General features: G+C 55.0%; 3 protein-coding genes across 3 annotated transcripts; 1 reads left to right on the plus strand and 2 right to left on the minus strand.

The window, feature by feature from the left end:
* The first annotated feature begins 5,560 nt into the window (after positions 1 to 5,560).
* On the plus strand, positions 5,561 to 8,293 carry QBC33DRAFT_550205 (general substrate transporter). The gene is made up of 4 exons (XM_060429055.1): positions 5,561 to 6,526; positions 6,586 to 7,037; positions 7,116 to 7,580; positions 7,636 to 8,293. Exons 1-4 carry the CDS (start codon positions 6,020 to 6,022, stop codon positions 7,889 to 7,891), a joined length of 1,680 nt encoding a protein of 559 aa, XP_060279441.1. The 5' UTR covers positions 5,561 to 6,019; the 3' UTR covers positions 7,892 to 8,293.
* A 558-nt stretch (positions 8,294 to 8,851) lies between these two features.
* On the minus strand, positions 8,852 to 9,908 carry QBC33DRAFT_598757 (uncharacterized protein; the record flags this gene model as incomplete). Its single annotated transcript, XM_060431997.1, has 3 exons — positions 8,852 to 9,321; positions 9,380 to 9,587; positions 9,867 to 9,908. 3 exons carry the CDS (start codon positions 9,906 to 9,908, stop codon positions 9,011 to 9,013), a joined length of 561 nt encoding a protein of 186 aa, XP_060279442.1. The 3' UTR covers positions 8,852 to 9,010.
* Positions 9,909 to 10,808: 900 nt separating this feature from the next.
* Positions 10,809 to 13,618, minus strand: QBC33DRAFT_598761 (mPR-like GPCR protein; the record flags this gene model as incomplete). The annotated part of the gene is made up of 5 exons (XM_060431998.1): positions 10,809 to 11,029; positions 11,086 to 11,316; positions 11,385 to 11,813; positions 11,979 to 12,033; positions 13,473 to 13,618. 5 exons carry the CDS (start codon positions 13,616 to 13,618, stop codon positions 10,868 to 10,870), a joined length of 1,023 nt encoding a protein of 340 aa, XP_060279443.1. The 3' UTR covers positions 10,809 to 10,867.
* Positions 13,619 to 14,577: the final 959 nt, after the last annotated feature.

Consider the following 14,577-nt stretch of genomic DNA (forward strand, 5'->3'; position numbering starts at 1 on the left):
TCATTCCTTCTTGACTCGTAGTGTCCTGCACACTGCACAGTCCGCCGCTTTTCTCCACACAATTGGTGACGTGTGTATTGGGTATTGACTCCCTGTGGAATTGCAGTTGAGAAAGACGAGACTAGATGCGCACTACTGGGTGGTCATCCGTCCTATGTATAGGCGAACCCCTGCCCCTTTGACCTTCTCTCGACTTACTGTGCAGTAGTGTAATAATACTCGTAGAGGACTCGCATGTTTGATAGGCTATTTCTGCCTCTAGGCTAGGGGACCCCGCTGCCTAAGCGGCCGTCGGGTGCGGGTGTTTGTTGGTTCTTGCGAGACTACTGCGGAGAACACCTCACTCTGAGACATGGCTCCACGTCCCACGGAGAGCGGTTGGGTATCGCCATTGGCTCTGCCGACTGCAACAGCCGGACACAGCTGAAAGGGCGGGAAATGCGGCTGGAAATTCATGTGGCTTCTTCCGGGGATCCACACCATGCATGCGCCGAAACGGCGCGGACTTGCACCGGGAGATCTTGGCTACTCCGTTCCGGATGCACTTCATCTTACTTCGCCCCCCCTGAAATAGAAATGAAAATGAAAATGACCAAAAGAAAAATCTCTTTTCTCGAAATCCTCATCCGCTTGTGCACGGGTCCCGACTCGTTGCCAAGAACCGGATGACTCGCCGGGCTGTCGAGGTTTGCCACGCTTGCCATCGCCAGCCTTGGCGGGGCAGAGATTTTTTCTCTTGGCGAAGATGCACTTTTGGGGTCCGATGGGGATGGATGGCCACGCCCTCTCAAAATCTCGTCTGGCTGGATATGACAGCCAACTTGGGTAGTGAACAATGTGACAGTTGGCAGTAGTCTGATCTCCCGGGATTTCGAACTTGAATGCGGCGCCGATGTTTGGATAAGGGATGCACTTCGGGGGCCGGCTGTTTACTGCGGGGCCCGTGGTTTGTGCGTAACAGGTGCTGAAATTTCTAGCAGGTGGCAAGAACTTGCAACTGCACACGCACCGACAGTCCACAGCGGCGGCGACAGCGACAGCGATTGATACCATGGCACCGTCTGGCACTTTCAAACCACCTGCCAGAAGAATTCCAGCCCGTTGCCACCTGATACTCACAAACCAAAAGGTCCCCGAGATTTGAGCGCAGACCCCCCGAGATTCCCTTCGATAAACAGTTGTGAAGAAAGGGAGTCAACTTTGAAGTGGACTGCTTCCAGAATCTGTAAGAGGCGCCGTTTGAGTCTCGATGCAGTTTGATTCCTGGACTTCCGACGCTATCATGGACTTTCTCCACGTGGAAGCACCATATAGCAGCCACTAGAACTAGGCAATGCCAAACTTTGATAAGGTAGAACGGGGTGGGTAGCAGTGACGACAGTGTCATCTAGAAAATTAATGAGTTGAACCTACATATTCTCTCTAAGGGGTAGCTGAAGGTGAAGTTTTAGTGGGGAAGCCACATCACCAGCTATACTACAGTTAATGGCCGCTGCCCTGTGGTGACCCTTGACGAGCAGGCAGAAGTTATGTCGCAAAGCGAGTTTGAGAATATGCGCCAACGTTGCATATCTTCATTGAGCCACGGCAGCAGGAATGCACCATGGCAACTGGGAGGCGACTTGATGGCCTATCTCTTCATCCTGAAAACGGCCCTAGGGAATCTACGGAGTCGTCGCTTCCGCGACGCCACATCGAGTCACCCTATTCGCCTTACCGTACCGGAGTTCGACGTCGATGTGACTCCGTATAAGCTCCAAGGCAAGGTTCCGTACCAGCACTCCCGAATCACGGGGCCGGTGGGCTCTCGGACTCCGATTTGAGCCCGGCACGGATCCTCGTCAACTCATCCGTCCTCTACCGCCTTGGCTGTCGGGCGCGCACCACTCGCGACACAGCAGCGCTGCGTCCGCGACCTCTGCAGAGTTTGGCAGGGTGCCCTTCCGGTTTGCCCTTCCAGTTTGTAGGGCGCACGGGCCGGAAGCGGTCAAAGTGTGTCTCGAACTTAACCGTAGAAAGAGAGCCACGTTCCTGCCACCTGGGAAAATGCCGCGTAAGGGCTGCGTAAACAGAAAACGGCCAGTTCAAGGTGTTCCGGGACAGGACGAGCAAGCAGTGGAGCACCGGTGGGTTCTTTGGCAAGTACGTCGGGCTCGTAGTCGCGCATCACGGTGTCGCGGGCTGCTGTCTTGCCCGTCTTTCTTTCTGGACCAACGGCACCTTGTCATCCTCGTCGTCCACAGCCCGAGGATCGCGAGCGGGTCCGGGACCAGCTCGGGGCACGAGAGTCGCCGTATCGTTATTCGAGTACCGCTGCTCCTTGACTTTCTGCATGCACACACGCTTCACCTTCGCCTCGTCACCCTCCTGTTCCGCAAGGCGTGTCAAGGAGGCGTTGTTGCCGGTGCCGTCGCTGCCGTTGAACCCCGGGCGCCGTTGAGGCGGCTGAAGGGCGGGTCGGCGAGGGGCTGGTGGGAGAGGAAGACCTCGGCCTTCGGGGGCAGGCGGCGCGGGGCCTGCGTGGCGCAGAACTCGGCCATGCCGGTCCCACCCGTCATGACGAGCTAGAGGGCAATCCCCTCACCCGACACCTCGACGTATCGCCACGCCTGCCAAAGATGTGTACACCACGCGGCGGGCTGACGGCTCTACGGTGTAGGCGCTCAGGACCGACACAGCGCCGGCGACAGCGTGGGACACGACGCGGTCAGGGTCTAGGTCGAGGTGAAGGTCGGGCGTTCTGGGACACTCCATGCACCCTGTATGCTGTATGGCATGGTAAAAACTGACATGTGAGGATCAGGACGCTCAATCTCTCTAAGAATGGCCCAGCTGACAAGATATCCATGCTTCCCAATTTGAGTAGTGGTGATGGCAATAGGCAATAGCAACAAGGCCCCTGAAGCGATTGAAAATATGGAATCCGGGTGATTCAATGGGTGGTAATGTAGAAACAGGTAATTATCGATGATTCGACAGTCAGAAAGTTGTGATGAATGGGCAAGATGCAAGCAATTCTCCCATTTTTCACGACAGTTGCCTCACAAGCCCATCAACGTCACAACGAGTCACAAAACCCCCAGACCTAGCAGACACGATAAGCGTGCACCTGATTTGTCCTTGGCCATCATGAGAGAACCAAACTACTGGGCCGGATTGTTCACTGAATTATAACCAAATACATGAAGCCGTAATTGGCCACAATGCAACGTCTGATGAACCTGCTTCTCGGGCCAATATGCATTCTTCCCTTGATTGGCTGCTCGCGGCAGTTACCCCAGTAGGCACCCCCCTCCCACACAGAGAAAGCAGCTTCCTACATGTAATTAGTGGGAGGACGGACGAGGACGATTGCATACCCGGCCCAGAGTAATGTCATTATAAGCCTTTATACATGCATAAACAGTTCGGAAAAGGGAGGCTCGTTCCAGGTGTTGGTAGACTGGAAGGAAACTCTGCCGCCGGCAACGGCAACGGGCGCTGGCTGGCCGAATCACCACATGTCAATTCCTTTCCATGTTTGGGGAGGTTTGTTTGGTTCTCTATTTTGCGCTGTGATGTTCCTTGAAAAAAAGGGTCATCCTCTTGAGCCTCGGCCCTTTTGGACGTTCTCCTGGCTTCAGCATGCTCTAGGGCATGAAACAGGACGAGGGCGGTCCACACCGCCTTGGGCCATAATTACCTGTGGTAGGGCCGTATTACGGACTCGGCGATGGAGAACTCGGCGAAAAGAATGTGCTGGTGTCGGCCAAATTCCCCACAAGGAACCAGCGAACGCAGAGAACGCAGAGGAGAAGTGGGTGTGAATCGTCACTGGGCTGATCCACTATTCCCCCAGCATGAGGCCGGAGAACGTCGTCATGAGGGGCTAGCTCCGGGGCCATTCCGGGGAGGCTCAAAACCGGGGGGGGCAGAGGAGCGAGATCACGCACACGAGATCAGTCATGTCTTCATCAGCTCGCCGAACTAACCGACCAATCGCCGGGACGCCCAAACGAGAGCTCGATGATGCAGGGAACACGACGAGGAGAAACGTTCCGTATTGGAACGAAGGTCCAGCGTCTTCCCTGTCGTGTCCAGACTCCCGGGACGAGTAGCTGGTTGGGTTGGAGCGAAGGTGTTGCAGCATTCGGCCCAGTTTGCCAAAAGCGGCGGCTTAAAACAAGGCACTAAGAATAGCTCCGATGAACAAGGGCCGTTTCCCACTTGTCAAGGATCATGCGCCTTGAGGTAACGGACACGCTAATGTGGGAAAGGGTCGTCTGTCACGTCTACGAATGCACGCTTGCAGGTCTGCCCGAGTTGGAGACGAAGGATTTGGGGATGCGGGTGTGAGGGGAACTGGGGTAGGCCCGAACGTTTTGATATTTTGGTCAAACCTTTGGTTGGGGAGGAAGCCAAGGGATCAGATGATTATTATGGCTCGATCATGGGACTCATTTGATGCAGAATGCTTATGCATCAAGTTTGGGGGCGAGTGTCCTCTTTCTTTGCTTCTCTCTCCGTTTTGTTTCTCTCTAGATCGACAGGCGCCAGCGCCAACAAAGCCTCGGTTGGGCGGCTTATTCATCGGTTATTTCGTGGTAAGTGGTAATGATGGCCTGAAATGAACCTCGTCTCTTTTCTCTCCAGTGAAGCTTCTTCCTCCGCTCGGAAGGGTGCCTACTCGGGTAACTGGGATAACTGCCGCCAGCAGCCAATCAAGGGAAGAATGCATATTGGCCCGAGAAGCAGGTTCATCAGACGTTGCATTGTGGCCAATTGCGGCTTCATGTATACTAGCTAGTCTCGGCGCTCATGCATTCGGCTTGGCCGCCGTGAAGAAGGGACAAAGACCACTTCGAAATCGCTTCCCGGGGGGTCGTCTGATCCGGTTGGACGTCGCCGGAGGTTTTGAGCAAAACCCACGTGAGTTTGTTGTCCCGGTCTGGATTCTGGAAGCGCAGCGCCACGCGACGCCACGCCGTGCAGCAGCGCCATCGTTTCTTCTCTCCGCTGTGGCTCCAGCGGGAAGAGCGCGGAGAGATTGTGGAGAGTGGAGCCGCAATCAATTCGGGCCAACCTTTAGTGCCAATCGGGCCGGGGGTCTTCCAACCAAGGCCATGTGCAGGGCCCCTTCCCTTGGGCCTGCCCTACGCAGGAAGTCTTAGATGATGAAGGTTTGGGGTCCATTGGGCGTTTATTTGGGTTTTGACGAGGGTCTTCCCGAATGTCTCACTCTTTTTCTTCTGTCGCTGGCATGGGTCACAAACTCGTGGCACCCACGAATCGTGGCTGCAAAAAATCAGGATCCTTCCACAACGGAGGGGCCTCGGTCAATTAGCAAAGCCATGCAGCATCCGAGCCAGTTAGCGCTAGTGGAGTGATGCCGCCGATCCAATTAAATCCAGCGTGGCGGCTGGAGACAGCAGGGGTTGCACTTCTCGCTCGGTGCTTCTCCAGGGGGTGCCGCCAGGGTTGACAGCCAATCAGGTCCAGATTCGACCCACCGAACCGATCGGCAAGGGGTCCTCGATCTCAATCCGAGTCAACGACCGGCTCTGCACCTGCGGCGCGTGTGCATGCTTAATTTTTCTTCGAACTTGGCCGCCCCGCAAAACGCCGCAACGGCCAATTTCCCCAGCTTTGCAGACAACCGTGGCTGGCCTTTTGCTTCTCTTGTGTGACCGGGTCGACCGTCTTGCGATGCAACGGTAACGGTTGCAGGTCGGGCTGGGCCAATGGCAGCGTATTGGCTAGGGGCACAAAGCTTACTGTGGATGCGTCTGGTGGTGAAAGCGACAAGGGATTGGCAGGGGCAAGGCAAACGGAAACGGGGGCATGTGGGCTCGAGCTTGTACACTCTTGGTGTTTTCTTTATCAGGGGCCCCGGACCGTGGCTTGTGGAATTAATAAAGGAGATGATCCACGCGACTCGTCCGCTCGTCTTCCCCCTTCCTCTCCCTCGTGTGTGTGTCTTCTTCCCCTCAACACCCCGCGCCTCCTCCCACCCACCCCGCAAATCGTCAAGTATATCGAGATGTCTGAGAAGGCCGACGAAACCGCCGTCAGCGGCCTGCAAACCAGCGGCCTGGAAACCACTGGCCTACGAACCACCGACGATGTCGAACGCATCGAGGCCCCCGTCACCTGGCAGGCGTACCTGATCTGCGCCTTCGCCTCCTTCGGCGGTATCTTCTTCGGTTACGATTCCGGTTACATCAACGGTGTCCTCGGGTCCAAGATCTTCATCCACGCCGTCGAGGGTCCTCTGGCCGACACCGTCTCCGAGTCTCACAGCTCGCTCATCGTCTCCATTCTCTCCTGCGGTACCTTCTTCGGTGCCATCATCGCCGGTGATGCTGCCGACTTCATCGGTCGCAAGTGGACCGTCATCTTGGGCTGCCTCATCTACATGATCGGTTGTGTCATCCAGATGATCACCGGCGCTGGCGATTCCCTTGGTGCCATCGTGTCCGGTCGTCTTATCGCTGGTATCGGTGTCGGTTTCGAGTCTGCTATCGTCATCTTGTACATGTCCGAGATCGTAAGTCGCGTTATCTCCCATAATAGCAGCTGGCAATCGCTCACACGCCAAAACAACAGTGCCCCCGAAAGGTTCGAGGTGCCCTCGTCGCCGGCTACCAGTTCTGCATCACCATTGGTATCATGCTCGCCTCGATTGTCGTCTACGCCACCAAGAACCGCCCTGACACCGGCGCCTATCGCATCCCGATTGCCATCCAATTCCCCTGGGCTCTTATCCTCGGTGGTGGTTTGATGCTGCTCCCCGACTCCCCAAGATACTTCGTCAAGCGTGGCAATCTTGCCGCCGCCACCGACTCCCTCTCCCGCCTGCGGGGCCAGCCCAAGGAATCTGACTACATCCAGGTCGAGCTTGCCGAGATCGTTGCCAACGAGGAATACGAGCGTCAGCTCATTCCCTCCACCACCTGGTTCGGCAGCTGGGCCAATTGCTTCAAGGGCGGTCTCTGGCAGAGCAAGTCCAACCTCCGCCGCACTATCCTGGGTACCTCGCTTCAGATGATGCAGCAGTGGTAAGTGGGCCTATCACGCTTATTTTCGGCGGCAATTCCCGCCCTCATATGTGTCGTATGCTAACTTTGATCTGCCAGGACTGGTGTCAACTTCATCTTCTACTACTCGACCCCCTTCCTCCAGTCCACGGGCGCCATTGAGAACACGTTCCTGATCTCGCTTATCTTCACACTCGTTAACGTCTGTTCGACGCCCCTCTCGTTCTGGACCGTCGAGCGCTTTGGCCGCCGTCCCCTGTTGGTGTGGGGCGCTCTCGCCATGACCGTCTGCCAGTTCATCGTGGCCATTGTCGGCGTCACCGTCGGATTCAACCGCACCCACGACATCCCCGACCCGTCTGACGCGTCAAGCACGCTCTCTCGAGCCAATAATATCTCTGCTGTTAACGCACAGATCGCCTTCATCGCCATCTTCATCTTCTTCTTCGCCTCCACCTGGGGTCCCGGCGCCTGGATCGTCATCGGCGAAATCTTCCCACTGCCCATCAGATCTCGCGGCGTGGGTCTTTCTACGGCTTCTAACTGGTTATGGAATACCATAATATGAGTCTTTCCGGTCCCTTATTATCCTTTTACAGTTTCTAATTGATTTGTTTACAGCTGTGATAACTCCCCAAATGGTTGGAGAACACAAGGGAAACATGAAATCCTCCGTGTTTTTCGTGTGGGGCGGGTTGTGCGCCTGTGCGTTCGTGTACTCGTACTTCCTCGTGCCCGAAACCAAGGGCCTCTCTCTTGAGCAAGTCGACAAGATGATGGAGGAAAGCACGCCACGCACGTCTGCCAAGTGGAAGCCGACTAGCACGTTTGCTGGTGGCCAGCACGGAGCTGTCCTGGACAAGGGCACCGTCTAAAAGATGTGCCTCATCAGCAATAAGAGCATGACCAATTTGCCAGGAAGGAGGGCTTTTCTTCTACTTTGTTCTGGCCTGGGTGACGGAGGGCGGTCTTGCGTCGGGTACCCGAACTGTAGCAACTGAACGAATTATACCGCAACGTCTCCTAGTATAGCTCTCAACTGTCTAATATTGATATCATATACAACTTATTTCATCCCCATCGTGTTCTATCTCGATTATGGGCAACCATCTGAGTTCAGGGAAGTGGCCGCGGCTGGGGACATCTCAGGGGCTCTGGTGGTTCGTGCGTTTTAAGCTTCCTCTCACGTGGCAGAAGAGCCTCTACACTACGCGCGGCAAAACGCACGGACCGGAGGTAAATTGGATGGCATTGTCAGGTGATCTGCCAGTCCCCACGCCCAAACAAAAAAAAAAAAAAAGTGACGATATTCGAGGATATGCCTGTCTCATTTGCGCTACCGCCCATTATTACGGGGCCGTCCACGGGCCCCGTCCACGGGCTCGGGAGCATCCTTGGCATCTACCAATATTGCGCTGTCGGCGAGGGCCCTAAGACTCGCGCTACCTCAAGAATGGAAAGAGGGTTGTTGTGGAGAACAAGGTAGGTGGACTTGCTGAAATTAAAATTAAAATACCAGTGCTTTGTGCCGTAGGTGCCTCGGTTTTGTGCCCTTCCGGTTCCCGATGCGACACTGGTTCTTCACCGACATGGGCGGCTTTTTGATCATGGCTCCAGACACAGACACCCTTCCCTTCCCCGCCACGTCCAAGCATATCCACTGGCTGGTTCCCCATTCGCACATGGATATGCACAAGTCGAATCAGGACAAGATCGCCAAGGTCTGTAGACCAAAGTTGAGATAGCCGCCCTCGTTATCGAAAGGATATCCATCGGCTAGAAGAATGTCTTCTTCGTAGGGTTCGGGATAGAGTTGCATTATGTGGTACTAGTAACCCTCGTTCAATAGACTGCGCGCCGAATAGAGAATGGTTCCTGGCTCGGTCGGGAAGATGTAAGACACTCACTTAGGCCCTCGATGCACCTTCCTCAGCTGCAGCCGGATCGAATTCTTCCCGGGTCACTCTGCGTGGTCCGATCTGGAGATGGCCATTTCAAAAGGCGTAGCTCACTCCTGGTGCGAGCAGCCAGATGTTGGCGAGCATGTCCTGAGCACTTGTGTCTGGGAGCTTGTTCCACACCTGAGAGGCTCCCGACGGGGTCATGAATGCGTCCATTAGCGAGCGTGGTACACCGTCCTCATCTCCGAGGAGGCGCGCCAGAGACGGCGGTAAGATGAATGTCGGTTCCGGTGGAGCGAGTTGCCGGCGTTCCGGAGATGTGACGCAGCGCCGGGACTGATCGCGACGATAGACGAGGTCTCTGAGGGTGGGATCATGGACCGGGTTTGGCATTGAGTGAGCGACTGTGGAGGGTTCATTCAGCATTGGGTTCAATTCAGATCCATCCATCCATCCACCTACCTGTTGCAACCAGGCTGTGCCAATCCTTCTTGAAGTCACGCAGGGTTTCTTCTATGGGACGGCCCGTATTGCACCTAGCCCTTTTCAATACTTCACATGCTGCCAAATCGGGGCTGGCTGCCTGCTCGATGAAGTCGACAAGGAGCTTGTGTTCGATGTGCGTGAGATTAGCTTGCAAGATAACATTTCTAGCCTCTTCGAACGCTTGCTTGAGAAATGGCGTTCTCCATTGCTTAATAGATCTTATTATCTTGAAGAGGCTCTAGCGTGTACTCGATGCACTAAATCTGGGAATGGTGAACCTGGGTAATTCTGCCCGAGGTGTTAGCAGCGTAACATGCCGCAGCCGCCCACTGCTGTCAGTTCCAAATACCTAAAGTACGCGCTGAAGGAAGGTTCTGCATGTGATTGCGGTTGGCACTCTCGCTGTCCATTTACAGCCAATAGGATCCATCCTTGGACCCGACTGTCGTATCCTACCACTTACCCCAACTCTAACATCACCATTCTTCAAACCACACATTTCCATGGTTACCCTGTACTCTTGTCACCATCATCAATAAAAGTCATGGGTTTCTCTTCTTCCAACAAGTCGAGCCAGAAGCCCTCTAAGAGCTCCGGCGAACAGCCTCAAGGCTCTAGCCGCCAGTCCGGAATATCTAATGTTAGAGGGTCGCGCGATTCCATTCTCCGCCTCGAAGTCAATGGCCTGTACGTCTTGCTCTCCGAGCAAGAGGTTTCAAACAGGTGACACTGGGCTCTGTATCTCCACCGTGGCCCCAGTCAAGGCTGGACCTTCCATATCACGAGGCCGACAGGTTTTTGGTTCTACGATTATCGGACAAGCGAGTCGGTCATCTACTCGGACGAAGTCATCACCGCCCTCAAAATCGCAGTTATCGACCCCGACATGCACACCATTCTCCGCGACGGCCTTGCTCAAGTCCCGCTAGAGGATACTCGGCGCTTTGGGGTGCTTACCTGTCGTACCTGGCTCCTTCAGGCTTTGGAAAAGCCAATGAGGCTTACATCAGCATCACGTTGGGAAGTACGGTGGAGGATATCGAGGAGGAAGCTAAGCAGGCTGCGACGAACACTGTCATTTTAAACGAGGAGAGGGTTAAGATAAGCAACTACTCAAGCGCTTGAAAGGTCTTGGCTTGTCATAGAGCTGAAGGTACGACTGGTTGTGAATGAAGCAGCTGGCCAGGAATTTGGATTGGCTGGAGGCGAGTGATCCGAACAAGGCTAACAAGACCAACAACACCATCAGATGGCCCAAATCTTACAAAATGCCCCCAATGTTGGCACACCCGTATCCCAAAGATGCATGTGATAGAAACTATGGCGCCCCGGGCACATCCTCGTGATTGAAAACAGGGGTGCCATGCACAGTCCCATTCAATGAACCCTCAGTGTTTTGCCTCCTTGATTTCTTCAAACTGGGGCTCAAGCGTTCCCCCCCTCCCCAAACTGCAAACATCGCACTCACCTCCCTGTACAAATCCGATGATTATAGTTGTAGTCGAATGCCGCGAGAATACCGACGAGATGAATCACGGTTGCGATCACCACCAGAATGTGGAACAACTGATGCGACGAGCCATATATATCAAACTTGCCGGGACTGAGACTCTCGGGGATTCTCGCCTACTCCTTGTCAGACTGGGTGATCCATCTTGCTCCCGAAAGAGGGGCTAACTCACGGCGTATATAAAAGCTCCCAGACCCAAAAGGGCGCCTTCGACTAGGTAGTAGGGCATTCCAGACTGCTTCAGCATCTGGACAAATCCAAACATGTATATTCCGTGACCGAGAGGCGCAAGACCGGACAAGCCAGTGCCCACAATTGTCATGAGGCGGAAGGTGCGCCACCGAGGGCCACGGAACTTTGGGCTCAGAAGAACAAATATCGTGATTGCGCCAAGAGTGAAGATCTAAGTTGGCACATGATTAGTTCGTATCCTGAAGCGTGGAAGTGCAGTGCAGTGTGTGGCGTTCGCACCATGGACCAGTATATCTTCCGTTGCAGCGGCTCACACCAGAAGACCAAGTAGATACCGGACACAAAGTCGCCCAGGGTGAGAAGAATTATCCCAACCAAGTCGAAGCGCAACCACAGGGCATCGATCCGTTGTGAGTGGTTGATCATGGTATGATAGGTTGCCGAGAGACCGAGACACACGGTAGCCGTCAGGAGGAAGAAGGCGAAGATTAGATGGTCCGCAACGGTGACATGTTGGTACCTACTATGGAGGTATTCCAAGATGTACCACTCACCAAGAAGAAATCCGATGGCGGGGATCAAATGCGAGTAGATGTTCACCGACTCGTTGTGGAGGTAAAGCCAGCTGGCAAGAGACACGCGAGCGGAGCACGACACGGGCCGGTAACCGTGCCGAATTTGCTCGTTGTCTTGGTACCATTCCGGTATCTCGTCATATGATAAAAGACGCGGGGGATGGTTTTTTTCTACCTTTGCCGTGTTGGCGATGCCGATGAAGATTGTGTGGCCGGCGACAATGTTGGAGATGCCGGGGATGCCGGAGGCTGCGGCATTTCAAGGATTGCGCAACTGCTTTGTGACATGAAGGATAACTCGCCGCAAATGAGTTGAGCGTGTTAGCCCGACTGTTTCTTTACAGCTTCGCACCCTGAGTCCTCGGGAGTTGTTGGCGTCTAATGTATGTTTTGCTGCGCGAAGCATGTCCAAGTTCTGTTGGGGGGGGGGGGGGGAGCGAGGCAGTCAACCCTCGGCGCTTATGCATGATCCCGGCCGTGGTCTCGCAGACCCAGAATGTGACAGTGTTGGCGGATAAAAACATGCAGCCTATCCTCCACAGGAGAGCTCCTAGGGTAGGAAAGTCGTAATTCCAGCCGAACAAGTGGACGGCAGCGTACAGAAGAGTCTCCAAGGATAGAATGGCTTCTTGATGGCCTCTCCAACCAAAAGTTCGACCGACATCTTCATAAATGTCTGCACGTCCAATTCCCAGCGGGGACGAAGGTCGTCAATGAAGTCAAGTGGCGTTTGCTCCCAATCTCTCAGGTCATGTTCTCTAGCCTCGTGCCGGACCTTGTCTAGTGTCACTCCATCAGCAGGTTTGTGCCACCAACACAGGCGTATCATAATGGAGCAAGTGATACCAGAGCGGAGAGCTACTTGGTGGTGGCTGCCAGATACTAGAGGACTCGGTCCAGACACTTGGGGGGCCAAGTAGCGGATTTGAAAGAAGGTGGCGACTGAGGACCCGAAAGAACTTCCTATCCCGAGCTCCTTTCTTCTCAAAGTCCATCACAAATTCGCCAACGCTCTTCATCACTTCCGTGTTGAGGAGCATATCGCCGAAGGCTGGCCGCCTCGACAGACTTTGTGTCAGTTTCTTTTTTTCTTTCTTCTTTCTTCTTTCTTCTTCTCGCTATCTATCCTTCTCAGGTCCGGTGCTGACAAGTACTGCCTTTTTCTCTCGCTCTCGCGAATATAGCATTGCTCAACCGCCATATCCAGCTCATGGCCCGCAGTATCTGGCCCTTCCTGCCAAAGTTCATCCGCACCTTCTGCTGGCGCCGTCTCCTGGATGTAGGAAAGCCGCAAGATATATCGGACGCCGTGCATCGGCTGCCCCTGGGCCTCTACGCCAAGAGATGCGCCCGGTCCCAGCACAACGAGCCCAAGGCACTGCAGCTTCTCGAGCGATAGGCGCCATCCATTCCCGCACCTCGTCTCATCGACACATTCCAGACTACGTCCGCAGACGGGGGCGACTACTAGTTCGTCATGACCGGGCTGTCCTGTGTGCGCGTCCACGACGTTCTCCATCGCATGTCCTACGAGGAGCGCGATCAGCTGGCCGACGACCTATCCGGCGTTCTGGACTAGATGCACCGGATCCCGAACAAGACTCCTTACCTCTTCGCCAACGTGTCGGGGGGCCCCATCATCGACCGCCGCGCAGGAGGAGGAGGACGAGGGTGCGGCCCGTACAACAGCGACGCCGACCTGAACGCACAGCTGGCCAAGAGCGTCGAGCCATACCTGAAGCGAGAAGTGCCGACAGCGTTTTCTCGGACTCACTAGTCGGTGTTCACGCACTCGGACTTCTTCTTCCCCAACGTGCTCGTCGGCGGGGGCCGCCTGTCCGGCGTTGTGGACTGGGAGGGCGCCGAGTTCATGCCCGAGTACTGGGACTTCATCAAGGCTATGCGGTCGTCGAAGCTCGACAAAGATGCGCAGGCCATCTACCGTCGCATATGGGGCCACAGGTTCGACGAGGAGCTCGAGGCGGAGAGGTGGCTTTGGCGCGTGTTTCCATTTGGCGGGCCGCAGTAGGGCTGCACCTGAACCTCAGTTTGAAGACATCAAGGAGGCAGGGACTGAGGGTTCTGGTCCTGAATGGAAATGCTGTTTTATACACCCGTTTTTAATTATGAGGATGTGCTTGGGGTGCCGTGGTTTCTGTCCCATGCACCATGCATCTTGGAGATATTATGTATGACACAAAAGACCAAAGTCCTGCGACCACGTAGAAGCCATCTCCTCCGATGACGCCCGCGACCCAGCAGCCGAGTATGTCGCACGGGCAGAGCAGCATCCAGTGAGCCTTCCAGTGGATGGGGTGTCCCGGTGCTGCTCGGCGTTACTCGTTACTCGAACTTGAGGAGCTATCGGTGGATGGACCATGGATCGATCGAGTCTGGGAGGAAATCACGCTGGTAAGCCATTCAGGATAACGAATCATGTCCCGACACCGACAGGAGAAAAAATAGGATACAGGCGAGTGGTAGGAACATGCGATGGGCCATTCATCTTGGCTCTGGTTATTGCGATCCACAGCCAGGAAAGCTGAAGCGACTGTCCCCTTCTTGCAGAACGGAAGTCAAATCTTGGTCATTCTGGTCGTCTTCGGGGAGGTCTACCTGTCCTACCTCGACACAGCCAAGACCTGGACGATGTGGTCAGGGGTAAGTATTTGATGAGTGTCCACACGGTGCCGCCGACGGAGTGGGCTGATCTTGTCGCCTAGAGCAGGCGAAATTGCAGCCGGGGTCGTGGTTGAGCTTCGGGGGAGGTGACTTTGATCCCGTGACGCCGGCGCTGTCGATCTCGGGCTAGCGGAAAGCCATGCTGCAACTGCAGCCCGGAGGCACACATTCTTCCAAAGTAATGGCCTCTTACGAAACCTCGAGTGCGCGGCCCG

This window comes from Phialemonium atrogriseum (assembly GCF_030411735.1).
Source record: "Phialemonium atrogriseum strain 8032-3 unplaced genomic scaffold QBC33scaffold_33, whole genome shotgun sequence".
Taxonomy (NCBI): Eukaryota; Fungi; Ascomycota; class Sordariomycetes; order Cephalothecales; family Cephalothecaceae; genus Phialemonium; species Phialemonium atrogriseum.

Excerpts from the sequence above, each read along its gene's own strand:
- QBC33DRAFT_550205 (XM_060429055.1), top strand. The coding sequence starts at position 6,020 with ATGTCTGAGAAGGCCGACGAAACCGCCGTCAGCGGCCTGCAAACCAGC. Across the intron at positions 6,527-6,585 it reads TCTTGTACATGTCCGAGATC|TGCCCCCGAAAGGTTCGAGG; the intron begins GTAAGTCGCGTT and ends CCAAAACAACAG. Across the intron at positions 7,581-7,635 it reads TGGTTATGGAATACCATAAT|AGCTGTGATAACTCCCCAAA; the intron begins ATGAGTCTTTCC and ends TGATTTGTTTAC.